Raw genomic sequence first — 23,525 nt, forward strand, 5'->3', positions numbered from 1 at the left:
TGTTTTTCTCATACTAAATGCAACAGGTCTACTATATTTGTTGTATGGAATGATTGTAAGGTGTACATATCTAGCGGGCAGATGTCATGTGACCTTGACCTCATTTTCATGGTTCAGTGGTCAAAGTTAAGTTTTTGAGTTTTGGTCTTTTTATCTAATACTATATGCCATAGGTCAACTATATTTGGTGTATTGAAATATTATATAATCTTTATGTCAGTCGCACAGGTTTTATTTGACTGTGACCTCATTTTCACAGTTCATTGCACAGTGTAAAGTTTTTGTGTTTTGGTCTATTTTTCTTCAACTATAAGTAATAGGTCAACTATATATGTTGTATAGAAGCATTGTTAGCTGTACATGTCTGCCTGGCATGGTTCATCTGACCTTGACTTCATTTTCAAGGTTCACTGGTCTTTGTTTAGTTATCTTGATTAATGTTAAGTTTATGTGACAGTTGTAATAGAGCTTTATACTTAGGACTATCAACATAATATCAATGATTAGTACAGAAGGCGAGACATTTCAGCGTGTGCACTCTTGTTGTGTTTTGGTTTGTTTTTCTTATACTGTATGCCATATAGGTCTACTATATTTGGTGTATGGAATGATTGTAAGGTGTACATGTCTAGCTTGCAGGTTTCATCTGACCTTGACCTCATTTTCATGGTTTAGAGGTCAAAGTCAAGTTTTTGAGTTTTGGTCTTTTTTCTAATACTATAAGCCTTAGGTCAACTATATTTGGTGTATGGAAACATTTTATGATCTAAATGTCAGTCATGCAGGTTTTATTCCCTCTTAATCTCATTTGCACAGTTCATTGCTCTGTGTTAAGTTTTTGTGTTTTGGTCTGTTTTTCGTATTCTGTATGCATTAGTTCTACTTTATTTGGTGTATGCAATTATTATAAGGTGTACATGTCTATTCTATGTCTATTTACGGTTCATCTGAACTTGACCTTATTTTCATTGTTCATTGGTCAATGATTAGTTTTCTTGGTTAATGTTGAGTTTATGTAACAGTTTTAATAAAACTTTATATTTAGGATTAAATATTATTAGGATTATCAACATAATATTAATAAGTAAAGAAGGCAAGACATTTCAACGTGTGCACTTTTGTTATATAACATTAGTGGTCTAGTGGTATACTGCTCACCTCAAGTGCAAGAGATCATAATTGGAACCCTGGCTGGGACTAACCAAAGACTTTAGAAACTAGTATTGGCTGCTTCTTTGGCGCAAGAGCAAAGCCTGGTTGACTCAATGTTAGAGTAATGTTCGGATAGGGTAACATATCTTCTTGAGGACTGTTACCTTTTGAACTAACACATTAAAAATCTGGCTTTGTGTGTATGTCTAGTAGAAAACAGGATTAATATTCAAATTGCATTAGCATGTTCTGGTCCTGAATATACATTTAATTTGTAGATGAATGTTAAACAGTCATCCATCTTCTTTTTGGTATTCTTTCCTCTCTATAATTTGTTTTACAAGTTGCCATCATGAAATGTTTTGTTTAAAGCTTGTGATTATGGTGTTAATCAAAAACATATAATGTCTGCCATCATGAAGTGATTGTTTTAACATTATAAGCCCAGGATAATTATTAAAAGGGCTGCTTCTTAGAACCTTCATCGCTGACAGTCATGCCTTATATACCTAAAATTAAGAGCTTCCTGAAATTTGTTGAATCTGATTTATAAAAAAGAAGATGTGGTATGATAACCAATGAGATAACTGTCCACAAGAGACCAAAATGACACAGACATTAACAACTATAGGTCACTGTACGGCCTTCAACAATGAGCAAAGCCCTTACAGCATAGTCAGCTATAAAAGGCCCTGATATTACATTCACAGGAAAACCAACAGTCTAATCTATATAAAAACGAAAAACAAGAAAAAAGTAGTCTGACACAATGTCCAAGACACAGATAATTTTGTTAAAGTATATTAGATAAATAACAACTAAGACCTGCAAATTCAATACAATTTTATCTATCATGCATTATGAAGAAAAATGAAACATCCTCTCTGAAAAAGGTCAAAGTCATTATTATTATTGAAGACAAATAAAAAAGACAATTACACTTTAGTTTTGTACAATTACAGGAACATATAGCCCCCATAGAAGTAAGAGATTCGTTTGTCCTTTCATGTCTCTAATGTTAATTACATGAATCTAGGATAACTCAAATTTTATCTACAGAAATTAGAAATTATTTGTTTGGGGTGATTGCTTTTTCATTAATTTAATACCTAAGAAAACACAAAACCTGTTTCTAATTCTACTTTGTTCATCAAACTTGTGGAAACTTTTTTTAAATTTACAAAGGTCAACAATAATAAATTTGGCACTTACTTTGTTTAACAGACAAAGTTTACAGATAGAATACTACAAAGTTGTGAAAACCAATCTAAAGCCAAAGTTAAAATAACATTGTTGTTTAAATGGACGTATTGTCAGAACTATCTAATTTTTTTATTCTGTAAAATTAAAAATTAAATGCCTGACACAATGATGAAACTGTCCTATGCATATACAATAAAGTAGGTTATGATTCCAAAATCAAAACCTATGATAAATGATAAATATCATAATTTTCAATTTCCCAATAGGGTTATAAAACTTTTAGTTTATCCAATTCATATACATATATTAATATGGATTTTCTTTCTCGTCTGCTAGAAAGCGAATAAAATAGCGATCCATTCTTCTTTCTAATTTGTCCATATGGTCTATCACATCCTTATTCTTTTGTGGTTTAGTTTCTAAAAAAGAAGAAGCATACCAGATATCAGAAATGAAAGACCCTAGAAACAAACTCATAAGCCTTAACCCATTTATGATGAAAAAGGTCCCATTTATTTATAATAAATAAATGGGACCGTTAATGATTATTGTATTTTTTAATAGGGCTTAATTTTGTAGTTTCTATCTTGTATCATATCAGGCATACAAAATGTTTAATGTTCTACTGTTTGAAAGGACTTCTGTTAGAAATTAATACTTCCAAGGGACATGATTCAGCTTTTTCATAAATTAATACAGGCACCAAAGGCAACTTTACAGCTGAGTATTTTGCATATTTAATGTTTAAAGTGCTAATATCTTTCTTTTTATCATCTCAAGACAGAATAATGGATTTTATAACAAGCTCTGAAATTTTGAACCACACTATGGCATACACTGAGTGGGCCCTGAAGATGATAATCATTGTATTAGTTCAAGAAGCATATAGTACTGTAAAAGCAAACCATTGTATTCAAGCACACATTTGCATACTAGGATTTTACAATGAACCAGGTTTTGAGTAGGCATTTCCATTTGATGCACTTAATAGTGTAATGACAATGGCAGATCTGAAGAAGGATAAAATTTTCTTGTTGATAGGACACAACTTTTTAGAAAAGCAATGGACCTAAGCTTGCAATCAAAATACAAATCTGCATACATCAAGTTACCCATGTTAATAAAAATCCTATACCATGCATAAAATTGGTAAAACATCTTGTTGAAGGCTGTACAGTGACCTATTATTGTTAATTTCTGTCATTTGGTCAAATGTTGAGACTAGAGTTGTCTCATTGGCAATCGTACCATACCTTTTTTTTTATATATATATGTAGAAGTTACAAATTTTTGTTTTAAACACAATTGTGTCATTGGGTTACTGTATAGTTGAGGTATACCCTTTATCTCTTTTTATTCATATTTATAAATTCTTAAAATCCATTGAAAATGGGCACTCCTGCAAATACACATACAAACACAAACATATACAACCCTTAACATAGGAAGAAGAATGAAATAAAAATCATGTTCTTTATTGCATGTAAAGTTCCTACCCTTATCAATGTCTTATAAGGTTCTTACCTGTGGCGCCCCATATCAATGTCTTAAGTTGACTGAGCAAGAAATCCACCATTTGAGGGTCATCTGACCTACATGAGGGATCCCTTCTACTTTCGGCAAATGCTTCATTGATGATACTGAGGAGAATGTTAAGTAATATAAACACCACAAATAACACAAAGATAAAGATGTAAAGGGATCCTAGTAATCCACTGACGATCAGGACAGTATCAATGTTCACTTTCATCATCAGCATTGACATTAGTGTCTCCGTAGTCCGTATGAACGATGAATATTCATAATCATGTGGACCAAACAGAAGATATCCACATGATATAAAAGCAGTAAATGATACCAGGAACACAATCATGTAGTTTATCAATGGTTTTGCTGACTTTTTGATGGTTCCGTATAGCTGTGATATTTTGGCATTGAATCGTACTAGCTGTAGAGTCTTAAGCATTGATAAGAACAATACAAAGCCAATAATTATACCAAACAGCTGATCCCATATCACTATTCTCTGTAGGTTGATAAAATCATCTGAAAATATTTCAGTAAAATAAGTTCATATATGCTTACCAGTCTCCCCATTTATTTGAAAACTTTCATACTGTTAATTAAATATAAACCAGAGTGCACATGCTGAAATGTCCCTTCTGATTCTTGACAAGTATTTTTTTAACTTGTTTTAGTGATACATGTATTAATGGATGCAGAGTTGTCTCATTGGCACTCATACCACATCTTCCTACATCTATTTACATTTTAGTACAGTTTAAATATTCCCCATGAATCAATATGATGCCCTCTAGAGATCTATTTCTATTGTAATAGTATCATTTGGTTGCTGTCATCCTTGACATTTACCCAACACCTCTTTCTATTCATTATTTGCTGCAAATGAATAATGGCTTACAAAATTTTAAAAGTTATATATTACTTCAATTCTTATATCAAAAATTATTTTAAGGTTTATGATCATGTATTGAAAATTCCATCAATCAATCATTTTTTTGTACTTATAGTAATTACTTATATAAACATACCTCTGTTCTTATGAAATTTATCCAGAACTAATTTAGTAATTACAAAGTGCATACCATAGAATGCACAACAGATAATAGAGAGAATAATGTTTATAAAGTCAACGACATTCCACAATCCAGTAAAATAGCCTCGCCATCCTTTTTTCCTCAGTTCTTTGATAAATTCTATTAAGTAATACAATGTGAATGCTGCAAATATAAAATCAAACACGAACAGGAAAACAGCACTTGGACCAACATATCTGTACATCACTATTGGGTTGACTTCCCAGTATGGAAACACCGATCCAGTTGGTGGATATTCTAACAGTAATATGACAGCGCAGAATAAATTGACATTTGGATTGAAAAGATTAAACTCTATAAACAATCCTCTTGTCTTTTTGTCTATCCACTTTGTTTCCTTTATGTATTGTAAAGTGTCATTGGCTGTTTTAGTAGAAGCTCCAAGGTTAACAACATAACCTCCACCACTGTAGGACGCATAACGACCTACAGTTGGCATTCCGTCAAGGTCAAATGTATCTTTATAGATCCATGCCTCATCTGATGAGGTATTGGTAGTTACCTCCACCCAACTCTCCTCATAATTTCTAGATTCATATGTTTTGGTTCCATAAGATGGATAGCAGTCATTCATGTAGTCACGTATCTGTATAGGTGCTTTGCAATCATCTGTGAAAAATAAAAAAATATGATAATGCTTTGTTATAACAAAATAATAAAAAAGCTTATAGATCTTTATGTTCAGGAGTTTTTACCAAGTTCTCAGTTAATTTGTGAAGGTTGTTCTCTTACTGGTCATGTAACCTCAAATGAAAAGCTTCATACCACGTTAGGGAAATAATGATGTTTTCCAGGTTCATTTTCATCTTCTTTTCCTAAAACATTATTAATGCATTTATCCTATCTTAGCTACATTCATCAATTTTCTATATGGAAAATTTTAGCAGTTTTAGACTTTCTTATACCAGAGGACGTATATTTTCAGACATAATCGCAGTAATTTTTTTCTCTCTACCTCTGTGAATCTAAGCCTAAATAGGTGATATAAACCCTGTATGAATCTTTCATCATTTCTAATTCTGCACGACTGAAGGACTTACCATTTCTAATTCTAGCCTGTCTGATCCTTGGTGATCCCAGTCTATAGAAAGTATTGTCAATGATGAAAGGTTCTAAATCTGTTATAGAATCATTCAACCAACCATTGGAGTACAGGCCTGGCAGGACAATATTCTCCATCCATTCATAAAAATCTCGGGTAGAATGAAGCTATAATAAAACAATTCAACAATATTTTTGAGACTATTCCAAGGATATCATGTTTGAAGGTATTTCAAAGTTTAAAGCAATATTTTCTAAAAAAGTTCATTCAACCCTTAAACTGGTACAATAACCCTTTTCTCCATAATGACGCTTTTTGATGCCACACCCTTTCCTCCATAATGACGCCTTTTGACCCTGTGTAGTACCTCAGTTGAAACGCTTTGACTACAAAATGCATTATACTTTAAACTTGATGATTTTTTTTTTATTGAAAAAATCCTATGCAAATCAAGTAATACTATGTGAGAAAAAAAAACATGGAATAAAGGGTTTTAATCAACAGTTTTTACTGTATTTACAGAGTGATAAATTTGAGGGTGAAGTTTCGTTTTTATACTCTTCTATTTAGGACTTAAAGAAATGGATCAAACACAGAAATTCAAAACATACAAGCTGAAAATGAAAATCATAATGACTCAAATGTTCCACAATGTTTATTTACTATATAATATCATTGGTATTGATAAAAACAATGATTTTTAAGGAAATTAGTGGTAGATCCAAATGGAAGAGGTCTGTGGGTTAGAAGTTCAACTTAGAACCCCCTTTTTCTTAACGATCAATGCATTTGAATATTTGGACCCCCCCCCCCCCCCCCTTTATCCTGGGTTGGGATCCCCTTTTCAAAATGACTGGAGACACCTCTGGAAATAGACCAAAAAACACAGAACTAAAAGGTCTATTCACTTTTAAAATATACAACAGCTGTCCTAAAGCATTACTTTTAGGTACATGTATTCAACAGAGTAGGCCAATTACAGTAAACCAGAAGTTAATTTAAGGTGGTACCTTACACTACAGGGAAATAACTCTGTAAAATCAGCTTAACGCTTTAATTACGTTGTGTTGTAAAGGGAATAATAAGCTTCTCAATTATCAAAATTGGTGTTTGTCAAACTACTGTATAACCAGTGTAATTTTTCTGACAATACAGTTGGTTCAAAATTTTTGAAAGGAGTAGGGGCATTAAGGCCTAGTTTTGGCCCAAGAAAAATAAATGTTTGATAACTATTTCAAATTGGCACATAATGTTTAGAAATGCATGGGGTCACGAAATATAAATGGAAAACATTAAGATTTTTATCTGATGACGTCACAATTACGTCATGATATGTACTGTTTTCACAAAAACGATGAAAAATACAGAATTTATGCAGTTTTCTGACTTTAATTCCGTTGTTGAAACATCCTGCGCAGCCGAGAAACAACAAAATAATTTATCAAAAGCTTTATTATAACTATTGGCATTATCTCACCAAATATAAAGTTGTTTCTTAGGTGCGCACATACTTTTTCAGTCTAAAATGTACTTGAAATTTGATGAAAAAACAAGGAAAATCACGAAATTTAACAAAATATGCAATTAGGTTATGATGTGTTGCCATAGAAACTTGTTCGAGGTCAAATATGTATGTTTTTTCTAAATACCTTATACCTTAGACAAGTTTTCAGTATTTAAAGAATATGTATGATAACTTTAAAATGTGCAGTAATTTTTGGGCCAAATAAGGGCCTTATTGCCCCTACTCCTTTTAATATTTTTGTTAAAGGGTCAAAGTAAATACTTTGTCAAAATTTTATGAAAATTAAACGAGCCAAATTTATTTTAGTGAAAGTGTTGGGTACCACCTTAAGTAGATTTGAGAAACATACAAAAAAGGAGATGATAAATGTCCCTTCCTCTTTCAACAGTTGGTTATAAAGACACATGTATATGGGAACCCTCAATTTTGCAGTGGAACTTATTCAACATCTAAAGAGAGTATAAAAGCATTCTTCTTAAAGGAACCTGAATTATGAAGTTAAATTATACACATTTACTTTTTGTAAAGCATTCTTTTTTCAACAAGGAAAGAAATTTTATCATATCAAAAATACTTACATTTGAAAAACTTTTGTCGTATTTGGTTGAAGGAGTGATAAATATGTCATTTAGATTTCTGTAAGTTGGATAAGAATTGGCATCTCTGTTCTCGTACGCCAAGACAGCAACCACACTGAGATAAACGACATAAATAAAGATTTTACGTATGACTTCAAACAATCTGTTCATCTTAAGTCTGTGTTCTCTGGCTTCTACTATGTTTTCTACATCTACAGGATCATGTACAAACTCCTGACGATGCTCTGAAATGTAACACTTTCAGTTTTATTCAAAAGGATGCTACCTATTACATGCAAGATAATAAAAAAATACCATAAGAAAACATTATATTTGGTTTCTAGAATTGGTTCCAACTATGAAATCTATCTCAAGTCATTCAAATGTAAAATGCAGATTACCTTTGAAAATGTTTGTATCAAAACATAAAATTGAAGTTGTGAACTATAAGTAATGCAACATCAAAGATGTCTATTATAGAACAAGAATAAAAACAAAATCCAATCAATCTCTCTGGTAAAATCACTACTTTATTAGATAACTGTCAGTTGTTAGTAATCTTCCTAAAAAAAACCAAGATAGAAACTTTGAAAAGGCAAAAATAACCTGAAATACTTTTTTTTAATTAGTTTTTTACCTGGATAAACTCTTGTCTTTGGACTCCCTCCAATCAGAAACACTTCTTCTACACTGTCGTCTGCATCTACTGTCTTTAACACTAATGCTATAACAATGGCCAAAACTATCACCTATTCAAATTCAGAAAACATTTTATCAATGATTTTTACACATTTACACTGCTATAAAAACAAATGTGGATGTGGTATGATATCCCAAATTAAACAACTATATTTATCAGAGTTTGTTTGATATGTAATTTTAATAAACATCTAAATGATAAAAATTTAAACAATGGTAAATTGTGGCATACACACCTTTAATGGCTGGACCAGAATAACGGACTCAATAAACGACAACAGGAAAGAGGTCAGCCATTTTGAAGATTTGTTGGACCCCCATTCCATACTGTATAACACTGTAAAAAAGCCTGCTGCTAACACTGATAGTGCAAACATAACCCAAGCAATATATATACACCAATGAGGCAAAGGGTACTTGGATTTGCCTTTCTTCTTTGTATTTTCTTCGTGTTTTCTTTCCTTCTCTGTCGTCTTCTCATTCCAAGCAGGTTGTGGCGATGGGGTAAACCTAGGATCAATATTGCTTGGTGACGCACAATCTAGCTCCCTATTGAACTGTGCCATACTATCTCGTCTCTTTTCTTCCTTGTAATTACTATCCACTTGAACAGTTGATGCATGAGTGTGAGGTCTACTCTTTCTAAACAGTGTTATAATCAACAAATTAAATGGAACTACGATCAAAGTGCCAAACAAACTTGTAAAGAACTCCTGTGAGGAGAATGTAAATGGTCCTAGATGAACATTCTGTGACATGTCCCCCTCATTACTATCTGACTTATACCACATACAATTGGTGATCATAGTCATGAAAAGTAGCGACAGACAACATGAAAGCCTCTGAGCTCTGGTGAAGGTGCTATGTAAAGGTCTGGAGGCTACAGAGAACCAAAGATGACCATCAGTCATGTCCTTTCTTGTCTTGGAGAAAAATAAATGACCAAAAGATTGCATTTCTTCAGCGCTGGCTACTGGTATCATATGATCAATCTGACCTTGACCTTTATCAAATGCAAACCATTTATCGCATAAAAATGCATATCTGAAAGATTAAAATTACAAGATTAAAATTTTAAATTCCAAAACTGACTTCTTGATATTCACCATTGTATTGATGCAGATATCCCCTTTTCTTTTTTTTTAAAATTTTTATACCGGTATCATTACAAAGATACAAGTCATGTACATAGAAAATGTTAATTTTGAATCTGAATACAAATTATTTACGGTTATTATAAAACAACTTTAGTTTATAAGTAAGCTAAAATGTACATATTTTAGTAATTTTTTTTTTATCATATTTGACCTTTAAAATATTCAAAACTGAGAATCAGATCAGTTTATAATTTAGAAACAGTAGATGACCCGAGTTCACAGTGCTAGTGTTTACCCTGTGTTTTATGTGGCTTTAAGAAAGGAAATCTAAAGTGGCCGACAAGATTGCAAGAGATGCATGCCTTCTTTTAGGACTAAAAACCTATGTGAGATTAGTAATACCATCTCTACAAAATACATACAGTTTATCCTGGAAACTAAATAAAGCATCTTTCAAAATACCTTGAAAATACTAAACAACACTCTTTTAAATCTGTTTACAAAATCCTTTACCTTTCCCCTGACTGAACATCTCTGACCAGTATCATGTTTAACAACCAATCATCTATCTTGGTATTATCAAGCCAAATCCTGAGGAATAATAGGTTACCCAGAGGTTCAGGTACACTCAACAGGTAATTGTTTACACTGCCACTCAACATTGGCTGAAAAACAAAACAAAACTAGGCCTAACTTTAACCATCACCGAGAGAAAAGTATATAGACATATACTTTAAACTGCTTTTATCAGTTATAATAAGTATGAAGAAAAATCAGTATTTCTTGAAATAGGATTGCAATGGTAGTTATTACTCCAAAATAGAAAAACGATAAGTTATGTGTCTAGGAAATAAAGAATAATGTTGCAAAATCATTTGGAGAAAATTTAATAATTGAAAATACATGTACAAATTATTTAGATAATTTTGACATGCAAGCCTCAGAGAAAATGTATTAAAAATATCAAATTGGTAAAAAATGCAGATTATATATAGCTAAAAGAGATGTAATATGAAGCTAACTATAAATCTATGATTTTGAATCAATATGGGTAAACACAGTTGTCTACCCTTTTCTCTTGATAAACACAGTTGCCTACCCTTTTCTCTTGATCTTGCAGTAGTCTGACCTCTGTATCTCCATCTTCCCCACCTAATACAAAGTAGACCTTGGATGTAGTGCCTGAATTCTGTCTTACACCTGTGTACACGGAGACTTGATAGTGGTAAACATCAGTCATAACATTATCTGTTAGTGGATATATGGCCCACTGAAACAATATTAAAGATGATAAAAAGACATGTTGGAGTTGTCATTGTTGAAGGGGGTACGGTGACCTACAATTGTTAATTTCTGTGTCATTTGATCTCTTGTGGAGTGATGTCTCATTGGCAATCATACCACATTTTCTTTTTTATATGATGGAGATGTCTCATTGGCAATAATACCACATCTTCTTTTTATATGAAGACTCCTATGTAAGTAAGCAAACTGCACAAACTAGATATCACTCATTTATATGTAGTCAATAAAGTATATCTTAATCAACAATATTACAGTTTTTTTATATGAAGAATCATTATCATTGATATTCAAGCTAGTTTGCTGTTTCCAGGATAATGTCTTTAACACTGTGGCAACAGCCAACATATCAAGGCCAATAAATTATTATTTTCCTCTTACCCAGAAAATATGTATATAATAAATAGGGTACCATGGTGCTGCCTAAAAATGTATAGACCATTGAATATTTGAACAAATATTTGAACATATCATCATATTTACCTTTTTGAAATCTCTCTTGTCTGCTCTTATAACTGGAATAAGTAGAAGGAAATATGCCAACAGTACCAAACCAACTGTAATCAACACTGCTAGATTGTCTGTTGAGAACTTGGAGAACACTGTGCTGAAGTCTATAGTGTTAGGTGGTACAAACATGTTCATACCAAAGGCTGACAAGTGATTGGTTTGACAAGCTACACCTGTGGTATTGTCTACTGGTCCAAGCTAAAACAAGACAGAAAAACCACACAGTTTGTTAATCCCATATAAAATTATTTGTTAAATAGAGACTATACTTATTTGTAGACCTTTGTAACTACATATAACTACTTTATATATATACATATATGTATACATATGGTAAATCTTCTAATACATATGCAATACCTATTCACTGTTGTAATTAGGAAAATATTTTTTGCTGTGAAAAACTTGAACATTATTATTATTGTTCTAAATTTATGCAGTGAATTTATTTACTATCTACTGATGTGTATTTGTATATGAATGTACTAATAGTCTATAAAATTTAGAATGGAAATGGGGAATGTGTCAAAGAGACAACAACCCGACCAAATAAAAAAACAACAGCAGAAGGTCACCAACAGGTCTTCAATGTAGCGAGAAATTCCCGCACCCGGAGGCGTCCTTCAGCTGGCCCCTAAACAAATATATACTAATTCAGTGATAATGAACGCCATACTAATTTCAAAATTGTATACAAGAAACTAAAATTAAAATAATACAAGACTAACAAAGGCCTGAGGCTCCTGACTTGTTATAGGCTGGAAATAATATGTTAATTTTATAATATGTTATATTTAATACTATCTTCATACCTTCTAAAAACCTCTAATACTTACTTTTACCCCTTTTTGACTCCACTGTTTATCCTGCTCGGACCAATAGTAACATCCCAATACAAGAACTGCTACCTCAGCCATTGGTGAAACTTCTGTTATATCTGTAAAACACACCCTATCTATAAATTGATAATATTATGTGCAGTGAAATACTCAATTATACTAAATTATAGCAATATACATTAAATAAGAAACTAACTATAGTTGTTTTTATCAAGAAATTAAAACCAAATCTAGTATGGTATGCTAAGTAACACCAATGGAACAGCAAAAGATATAAGATTCATAATAAGCAAAGCCAGATATGCATTCTGCCAACTACAGCCCATATGGAAGAGAAGGTCAATCAGTCTGAAAACAAAGCTCAGAATATACACCTTCTTTCTAACCACAAACTTAGCAAACTCGTGGCAAATTTTATAGCCGACTGTTATAATATCAGAACTTTAACACTATGATTATTTGATTTGTAATTATTTATCTTATCTTTTTTGCAATTCACTATTACATGTTTATATAACATGACACTAAATTGTATGAACAATGATAAAGTCTCGTAATTATATGTATGTTAAATAACGATTCAAACAGTGCATCATAAGCCTATTTGGCTGGCTGAAGTTTTATATCATGTATTTAATGTAACAATATACTTTGTATTCAGGTTGCACTATAATCAACAATTCTTTTTCTTCTTCTGCATCAGCAATGTGAAGTCAGTCCTTCTATATGGGCAGAACGCTGGAGAATTATACAGTCAGACATGAAAAAGCTTTCCTCATTCCATAACACCTGCTTGAGAAAGAGCTGTAAGATATTTTGGCCCAACACTATTACCAACAAAGACCTGTGCCACAAAACCAATCAGTGTTGTATTGAGACAGATATTGAAAGGAAGAGATGGTGTTGGATTGGCCATGTATTGAGGAATATCACCAAGATTGCTTTGGGATTGACACCTTATGGTAGAAGAAAAAAAGGGAGGCCAAAAGAGACTTGGCACAAAATGGTAAAATCTGAGATGAAAGACCTTGGGAAAACTTGGAAAAAGGCAATAGACAGGCGAATGTGGTGAGTACTGGTTGAGGCCTTATGTGCTGTCAGGCACGAAGAGGATGAGAATGAGAGTGGTCAGTATAGACCCTCATAAGTTAACAACACTTACAGTAATCAGCCTGCAGTCCAATATAGACCCTCATAAGTAAACAACACTTACTGTAATCAGCCTCCAGTCCAATATAGACCCTCATAAGTTTACAACACTTACTGTAATCAGCCTCCAGTCCAATATAGACCCTCATAAGTAAACAACACTTACAGTAATCAGCCTACAGTCCACTATAGACCCTCATAAGTAAACAACACTTACAGTAATCAGCTTACAGTCCAATATATACCCTCATAAGTAAACAACACTTACAGTAATCAGCCTACAGTCCAATATAGATCCTCATAAGTAAACAACACTTACAGTAATCAGCCTACAGTCCAATATAGACCCTCATAAGTAAACAACACCTACAGTAATTAGCCTACAGTCCAATTTAGACCCTTATAGGTAAACAACACTTACTGTAATCAGCCTACAGTCCAATATAGACCCTCATAGGTAAACAACTCTTACAGTAATCAGCCTACAGTCCAATATAGACCCTCATAAGGAAAAAACACTTACAGTAATCAGCATACAGTCAAATATAGTCCCTCATAAGTTAACAACACTTACAGTAATCAGCCTACAGTCCAATATAGACCCTTATAAGTAAACAACACTTACAGTAATCAGCCTACAGTCCAATATAGACCCTCATAAGTTAACAACACTTACAGTAATCAGCCTACAGTCCAATATAGATCCTCATAAGTAAACAACACTTACAGTAATCAGCCTACAGTCCAATATAGACCCTAATAAGTAAACAACACCTACAGTAATCAGCCTACAGTCCAATATAGACCCTTATAGGTAAACAACACTTACTGTAATCAGCCTCCAGTCCAAAATAGATCCTCATAGGTAAACAACACTAACTGTAATCAGCCTACAGTCCAATATAGACCCTCATAGGTAAACAATACTTACTGTAATCAGCCTACAGTCCAATATAGACCCTCATAGGTGAACAACACTTACTGTAATCAGCCTCCAGTCCAATATAGACCCTCATAAGTAAACAACACTTACTGTAATCAGCCTACAGTCCAATATAGACCCTCATAGGTAAACAACACTTACTGTAATTACCCTACAGTCCAATATAGACCCTCATAGTCCAATATAGACCCTCATAGGTAAATATCACTTACTGTAATCAGTCTCCAGTCCAATATAGACCCTCATAGGTAAACAACACTTACTGTAATCAGTCTTCAGTCCAATATAGACCCTCATAGGTAAACAACACTTACTGTAATTACCCTACAGTCCAATATAAACCCTCATAGGTAAACAACACTTACTGTAATCAGTCTACAGTCCAATATAGACCCTCATAGGTAAACAACACTTACTGTAATTACCCTACAGTCCAATATAGACCCTCATAGTCCAATATAGACCCTCATAGGTAAATATCACTTACTGTAATCAGTCTCCAGTCCAATATAGACCCTCATAGGTAAATAACACTTACTGTAATCAGCCTCCAGTAGATTATGGACCATCAAAAGTAAACAACACTTACTGTAATCAGTCTCCAGTCCAATATAAACCCTCATAAGTAAACAACACTTACTGTAATCAGCCTCCAGTCCAATATAGACATTTGTAGGTAATCTTTCTCTGCCTGTCCATAAACCAGATATATCCATTTTAACCAAATAACTATTTGTGCTGTCTTCAACCTCTGAGTCAGTCAAAATAAAGCCCTTTATATCATATGTACTTTGACTTGGTATACCACCCTTTCTGACATAATAGGTTATATTAGCAGTTGTATCATCTGGTCTCACAATCAACACTGGTACAACGTTAGTCTCATTTAATCTTAGTTCAATAAAGAACATTGGTGAATCGGTAGTGGCTGATAAATTGACATATGTATAATTTAAATCGTTTAATCCATTTGGATAGCTGTACACCTCAATCTCAGCAGGTAGATCCGCCACTTTAATCCTTTCCCCGGCATCCTTTAATAATTCAAATGTTGTCACTTGAGATTTGACACTGGAAGTGCTCTGGTCAACAGTGTACAAATTATCTGATGTCATCATCTACATTGTAAAAATAAGTATAAATATAGTTGTTGAATGGTAAATATCATTAAGAGCAACTACTGTAAACCAACTTATTTTCACAAGCGATTTATTTTTACGTCTTTCCAATTAGAAAAATAACGCGAATATAAATTGTTGTGAATACGCAAACCTTGGATCTTTCTTAAATAAACTTCATCAAGTAAATCAGAAAATCACGAAATTAAATAGCTGCAAAGAGGTCAAGAAGGGGTAAAACGCGAAATAAAGTATCCGCCAAAATAAGTCGGTTTACAGTAATTAACATATAATAACAATACCATCAAGGACAAAAACACACATTGTAGAATAAGACTAAATCATGTTATAATAAATTGTTGACTTGGGTATAAAAATAATTTGTTTTGAACTCTGCAAAATCCATAGTCCTTATAATCAGACTTAATGATTCTCTCCAAGCAATAAAGTGTTGGAATCAGGAAAGTAAATCTGATTTTTTGAACAGAAAGGATGCAACATTTAACAGGAGCAATTGTGTCATCCAAAATATTAGAAAACAAGGGTACAGGAAACATCTGGTTTGAAATTGTCTTGGACCCATAAAGATGTTGGACTAATACTGCTTGGTCAAAACAGTTGCTTTCCTTTTGTTCACTTTGCTCAAAGTAAAGTGGCTGATCATAATAAACCAATCAGAAAACATTTTAAAACTGATGAAACATACAAAAAGACTGTCCTGGCTGCCATATTATTTTTCTTGATTAAAATTATATAATATTTTTATAAAAGATCTTTAGTTTTGTTCAGACTGAACAAGTAGTTTGAGAGAGTTATATATGATGTAATAATTCATAGAACTATATGAGAACATATCTGCCATCATTCACATTCTGTATATTACCCAATCAACACAAATAAAAAATATTTGTGGAAAGTGTACCTGTCACATTTAAGATAGAGTTTAAAATAAAATTGAGAATGGAAATGGGGAATGTGTCAAAGAGACAACAACCCTACTATAGAGCAAACAACAGTGGAAGGCCACAAATGGGTTGCTTTTATATTCTGTGATGGCCAGTTAAAAAATTGAATTAATCAATGACATGATTGTGTAAATAATTATTTGTCTACATTATCTAACCTCTAAATCAACTGTTTCTAATTCTGTGACCTCCTCTGGTAATGATTTTGTCACTATTGTTTTGAACTCGGCAAAATCCATCGTCATGTTAATCAGACTGAATGATTCTCTCCTCTGGGCCTGGTATTTAGTGTTACCAGCAGCTACGTGGATAACTGTTGATGATTCTCCGGCAACATTCCCTTGTAACAACAGGCCCGTTAAATTATGCAGTATATCAATTAGCTCCACAGCAAAATTACCCTGAAAAAAAATTCCACTAAAAAAATGAAATATAATAATAATAATAATAATAATAAATTCTTTATTTAAAGAGAGTAAACTCAGTTAGTTACAATAAACTAATCTTCCCTGAGGCCCTCACATACAAATTACAATACAATCAAAACAGATATTTTCACATAGTTAATTTACAGTCATGTAGTTCAATGTATTGTTATTAACATAAGATACAATACTGTTAAAAGAAGTATACATGTAGTCAAAAAATCAAATGAAAATAAAAAATATACATTACAAATGCATTTTAGCAAACATTTCTTATCAGGATTGTGTTAGGTACTTCTTGATACTTTGCTTAAAAGTAAAAGTGTTTTGAGCTTTACGCATTTTGTGTGGTAGTCCATTCCATAATACTGATCCAGAATAAGCAAAGGATTTCTTAAATAGTTCAGCTTTTGGCTTAGGAACTATCAGATTACCTTGAGTGACACCTCTTAAGGAGTAAGGATTATTATCTGATTTCAGTTTAAACTTTTGAACTAGGTACATTGGTGCTTCCATATGCATACATTTATATAGAAGTAAATATTTGTGGTATTTTATTCTATTGTCAACTGTCATCCACCCAAGTTTTTTAAATAAGGGGGCTGGGCATGACCAGTTCTGGAGTCAATTTCACAAAAAAAATTTACTGCTAAGATTGATCGTTAGTATACTGAATTGTTTATGACTTACGACCAATCTTAGTTTTATGAAATTGACTCCTGTCTTCATACAGTTGGATAAAAACCAGAATAGGTATCTTATTACAGATCAGAATATCTTTTAAAGGTTGGACCATTCATATAGACTGAATGGTCAGTTGAATTTAGAGAGTTATAGATCAAGGTTCTGGGATGAACAATCAGACTAATGGATAGACCGACCCACAAACATGGAAACATAATGCCATAAAGTTGGCAGGGCAAAAAAACATAAGCAATACAGATTTGATTTTGAAAATGCATTTGATGAAAATATTATCTTTTGTTCTTATATTCCTAAGTATTGGTAATGACGATTTCAAAATCTGCTTAGATAAAAAAAAAAGTTATTTGACTTGGAAAATCATTTTACCTACCTGTACTAGTTTCTGGTCACAATCTCCTGAGGTACATTCTGGAGGATACTTTGTATTCTGACAAAACCTAGTAACACTTGATAATAAATCTGTGGAATAACGATAGAATGTTTAATGGCTATAAGAGTAATTCTGAACTAGACACTGAAATGCTAATCGGAAATAAAAATTTGCCACAGAACAAAACAAAAGTTTTTTTATTTAATATTTCCCCATTTGCAAATCTCAGAATCATTAAATTATAGGTTAAAAACAAAGGAAAAGTAATATTAGGTTTCCCTCTGTATTAAAACTAGAGGCTTTAAGGAGCCTGTATTGCTCACCTGATTCTACTTGGGTTTTTGAAATCATATAAAAAGATAAAATTTGGCTACAAAGTAACAACACTAGGCCAGCACTTCATTTAGAAAGGAACATTTATGCTATGTTTGCTTTCATTCAATTCAGTGGTTCTCTAAAAGAAGACATTTGTATGTATTTCCCATAGGGTCTTATGTTAAACCAAGTCCCCTGCTGAAAGCCACCTTTGATGATGGATTGGCTACAAAGTAACAACACTTGGTCAGCATGTCATAAGGAACATTTATGCAATGTTTGACTGCATTCCATTCAGTTGTTCTCTAAAAGAAGACATTTGTATGTACTTCCCATTGGATCCTATGTTAAATTAGGTCCCCTGCTGGCAGCCATCTTGGATGATGGATCAGCTACAAAGTAACAACACTTGGTCAGCACCTCATAAGGAACATTCATACCATGTTTGGTTTCATTCCATTCCGTGGTTCTCTAAAAGAAGTCATTTGTATGTACTTCCCATAGGGCCCTATGTTAAACTAAGTCCCCTGCTGGCAGCCATCTTGGATGATGGATCAACTACAAAGTAACAACACTTGGTCAGCACCTCATAAGGAACATTCATGACATGTTTGGTTTCATTCCATTCCGTGGTTCTCTAAAAGAAGTCATTTGTATGTATTTCCCATAGGGCCCTATGTTAAACTAAGTCCCCCGCTGGCAGCCATCTTGGATGATGGATCAACTACAAAGTAACAACACTTGGTCAGCACCTCATAAGGAACATTCATGACATGTTTGGTTTCATTCTATTCAGTGATTCTCTAAAAGAAGTCATTTGTATGCATTTCCCTTTGGGTCCTATGTTAAACTAAGTCCCCCACTGGCAGCCATCTTGGATGATGGGTCAGCTACAAAGTAACAACACTTAGTCAGCACCTCATAAGGAACATTCATGCCATGTTTGGTTTCCTTTCATTCAGTGGTTCTCTAGAAGAAGTCATTTGTATGCCTTTCCCAAAGGGTCCTATGCTGAACTAAGTCCCCCGCTGGCAGCCATCTTGGATGATGGATCGGCTACAAAGTAACAACACTTGGTCAGCACCTCATAGGGAACATAAATGCCATATTTGGTTTTATTCCATTCAGTGGTTCTCTAAAAGAAGTCATTTGTATGCATTTTCCGTAGGGTCCTATGTTAAACTAAGTTCCCTATTAGCGGCCATCTTGGATGATGGATTGGCTACAAAGTAACAACACTTGGTCAGCACTTCATAAGGAACATTCGTGCCATGTTTGGTTCTTTCATTTAGTGGTTCTCTAGAAGAAGTCATTTGTATGCCTTTCCCATAGGGTCCTATGTTAAACTAAATCCCCCGCTGGCGGCCATCTTAGATGATTGATTGGCTACAAAGTAACAACACTTGGTCAGCACCTCATAAGGAACATTCATGCCATGTTTTGTTTCATTCCATTCCGTGGTTCTATAGAAAAAGTTCAGAAAGTAAATAGTTAATGACGCTGACGTCGGACCCCAAGTGATGAGAAAAGCTCACTTGGCCCTTTGGGCCAGGTGAGCTAAAAAAACAAGGAAACTGGGGGAAAAAACCCCAAATATGTCCAGTTTATATTAAACATTACTAATGAGCTTGTTTGAGAAAAAAAATCCAAGTCAAATTTAGATAAAAATTCTAAAAATTGTTATCTTTTAAACATAAAGAAGCTCCTTTCCAATTAATCAAATTGACAAAAAACAGATATACAAGGGTAAATCACAAATGCTCCCATCATTAAGGTTTTTATAACTATTGTCACAGGCAAGACTATAGAACAGTATACATACTTTAAGTCCTTTTTTACTGTAAGAGAAATTGAATATTCATGTGTCATACCTGAAGCCATGTTCTCTTTTTCTTCCAATGACAACATTGGTGACAAAGTTGTCTGTGCAGACGATACCATACCAGTAAACAAATTTCTCATTTGAGCCTACAAAATAAAATTCTTAACATTTCTATCTCTAGTTTTTTTTTATCAGAACTGTAAATTTCAGAAATTATTGCAAAAAATTTAAATGGGTTATTATCACAATAATTAAAACTTTTTGGAGAGTAAAAAAATAACTCGAAGAGAAATCATCGCGAATATGTCAAACTTTCAAAGTTTCACCATCAAACTTTAATCACACCGCTAGTAAAATATCACATTGTGATTGATTTAGCACCGTCACGTGGTGACACCCTATGAGACAGTATGGGGTTTGTAAATTTCAAAGGGGGTTCATGACGCGTTAATGGTGACGTCATCTATTAATGTTGTTGTGTTTATTGTTTATGTTCTAACAAAATGCAGCAGAAAAGTTCAGCGTGCGATAAATTCGTTATACGGTTAACTACTGACCCCCTACAAACCATAGAGGGTGAATAAAATCCATAGGATTTTACTTACCCTCTATGGATTCGTAGGGGTTCAGTAGCAAACCATATAACTTAAAATATCAACTTGATCAAGTGAATTAGAAATTTGTGAAATTAAATATCTGTGAAGTGGACTAGAAAAGGCAAAATGTGAAATAAAGTATACATGAACATAAGTTGGTTAACATTAGTTCAAGTAATTTTGTCATGTACAAGTCAGTCAGCTAATCTCTCTTCAAAACAGCTTACAGACTTTGACAACAATCTCAATACGTTCATTATTCACAGCACTAAGAAGTTATAAGAAGATGTGGTATGAGTGTCAATGAGACAACTCTTCATCCAAGTAACAATGTATAAAAGTAAACCATTAAAGGTCAAATTACAGCCTTCAACACAAAGCTTTGGCTCACATGGAACAGCAAGTTAAAAAGGGCCCCAAAAATTACTAGTGTAAAACTAGTAGAACTGGAACACCAAAGGTTTAATCTATATAAAAAAAGTGTTTACCTGTGACTCCATAGACATTTCCTCAGTAGATTCTGTCAATTTAGAAAGGACTGAAGTGGTCTGTTTCATATGTAAACCATCTTGTATCAAATCTTTATTGTTAAACAAGCTGTTAATAAGTTCATCTTTCAACTAAAATAAATTATTAAATGAAATGCATTTAAATTCAAACTTTAATAAAAGCACTTATTATACAGAATCATATCTAAATTTAAAGATTTTATCAATGACAATAGAATAGAAAATGGAAACAGAGAGTGTCAAAGAAATGACTACCTGACTAAAGAGCATAATAAAGTAGAAAACAGCACACAGCTACCAATAGCTCTTCAATGCAGCAAGAAAATCTTGCATTCAGCTGGACCCTTATAATGCATACTTGTTCAGTGAATAAGCCACTACAATAATTCGGAAATTTGTTTTATCGTATCAATTATTTCCTTAAAATTCATTAAATAGAGTAAATATGAGAGTGCATTAGAAAAAAAAAAATGTTATATATTGATGTTGTTCAGGAGACAAGAGTCTGTCTGAAATCCAAATTTATGCTTTTCTATTGTGTCTTACATACATGTTCTTTGATTGAGCCTTTAAAAACATTGAACTACAGATGTTGTCTATCATATGCTTGATTCTATAAATCTACATTTTAACTTTTACTCTTTCAACAAACTGTTTGTCAAATCTTGTTCAAATCAGCACATTCAATCATGCATTTTTTAATACATAAAAAAAATAAAGAACCTTAGTGAGCACGCTCACATACACCTCGTCCCCACATTGTCATTGGAGAAATTAAATAAGTGTAAGAAAAAAAATTGTATCAGAAAAATTAATTTCCTGCCAATATGCACATCTAAATAGTATGCCCTTATTATCTACAAAATTTCATGAAATTCTGATTTGTGGTTTCAGAGGAGTTGCGATGACAAACTGTTGCAGTAGAACATTGAAGCAAATAAGTTCAAAGGGGAGTAACTCCTAAAAATAAAATTAATCGTAATTTCCCGTCGATATGCACAATTAATCGTAATTTCCCGTCGATATGCACAACAACATAGTATGTCCTTATGATCTGAAAAGGTTTCGTGAAATTCTGTTGTATGGTTTGAGAGGAGTTGCGATGACAAGAAACAGGACTGACGGACGGACTGACAGGACGGGTCAAAAACGTTATACCCTCCGCAACCCATTGCGTGGGGTATAATAATCATAAGTTGTGGCCATATTGAAAATTTTGTTCATCTTCATAGGCTGCACAAATGCAAATCTTAAATATATAGTTAGTTGCATGCAATAAGGGATACAGTTTTCATTCTAATTTTCTTTCATTAAATTCAGACAAGGATTGATTATAAGTGGCTCAGTGGTACAAGAAGAAAAGATTTTGAAAAAGTCAATCACTGACCGATTATAAAACCAGATGCTCCACAGGGCGTAGCTTTATACGACCGCAGAGGTTGAACCCTGAACGGTTGGGGCAAGTATGGACACAACATTCAAGCTGGATTCAGCTCTAAATTTGGATTGTGATTAAATAGTTGACACAGCATAGGTTTCTGACACAGAATGAATGTGTTCTAATGAACTTAATTTTTTTGTTTTCTCTTAGAGCAATTCACTATGCTGTTGAATATTAATCCTCTCAAAAAAATGTTTGAAGAAATTTTCTTTTTATTTATGAAATTTCAAATGAGAAAAATTGAACCCAATTTTTTTAATCACATCCCCCTTTCCCTTATTCCAAAACTAATCTCAATTAAAATTTCTAATGGAGTTTGCAACAATAACTACTCATTTAAATACATCATAAAATATTAAGATGTAAAAAAACTGCTTGTTATCACTGAATGGTAAAGATTATTTTAATTTATCAGTTGGTAGTAAAAAGTGAATATACATTGTATATTGTATATAACAAAGATTTAAGTTGATTCTGGACAAAGAAAGATAACTCTAATAAAAAAAAAATCTTGCTATTGCACAATATTGTGCAATTAGATATTTCTTGCTTACTATTCTGGACAAAGAAAGATAACTCTAATTAAAAAAAAATGCTATTTC

General features: G+C 33.0%; 1 protein-coding gene across 1 annotated transcript in view; it reads right to left on the reverse strand.

The window, feature by feature from the left end:
* Positions 1-1,984: 1,984 nt before the first annotated feature.
* LOC134725879 (uncharacterized) overlaps positions 1,985-23,525 on the reverse strand; it is a 42,063-nt gene continuing 20,522 nt past the window's right edge. Inside the window, exons 18-33 of the mRNA XM_063590134.1 lie at positions 21,462-21,593; positions 20,427-20,523; positions 18,241-18,329; positions 16,899-17,141; positions 15,298-15,775; positions 12,563-12,663; positions 11,700-11,924; positions 11,014-11,184; positions 10,428-10,579; positions 9,054-9,861; positions 8,756-8,867; positions 8,119-8,363; positions 6,014-6,182; positions 4,908-5,582; positions 3,880-4,401; positions 1,985-2,774 (exon numbers count right to left, since the gene is read on the reverse strand). Of these exons, the coding sequence (XP_063446204.1) occupies positions 2,662-2,774; positions 3,880-4,401; positions 4,908-5,582; positions 6,014-6,182; positions 8,119-8,363; positions 8,756-8,867; positions 9,054-9,861; positions 10,428-10,579; positions 11,014-11,184; positions 11,700-11,924; positions 12,563-12,663; positions 15,298-15,775; positions 16,899-17,141; positions 18,241-18,329; positions 20,427-20,523; positions 21,462-21,593 (4,332 nt within the window). The 3' untranslated portion in view covers positions 1,985-2,661. The remainder of the gene's footprint in view (positions 2,775-3,879; positions 4,402-4,907; positions 5,583-6,013; positions 6,183-8,118; positions 8,364-8,755; positions 8,868-9,053; positions 9,862-10,427; positions 10,580-11,013; positions 11,185-11,699; positions 11,925-12,562; positions 12,664-15,297; positions 15,776-16,898; positions 17,142-18,240; positions 18,330-20,426; positions 20,524-21,461; positions 21,594-23,525) is intronic.

Source organism: Mytilus trossulus, chromosome 7 (assembly GCF_036588685.1).
Source record: "Mytilus trossulus isolate FHL-02 chromosome 7, PNRI_Mtr1.1.1.hap1, whole genome shotgun sequence".
In the NCBI taxonomy this organism is placed as follows: Eukaryota; Metazoa; Mollusca; class Bivalvia; order Mytilida; family Mytilidae; genus Mytilus; species Mytilus trossulus.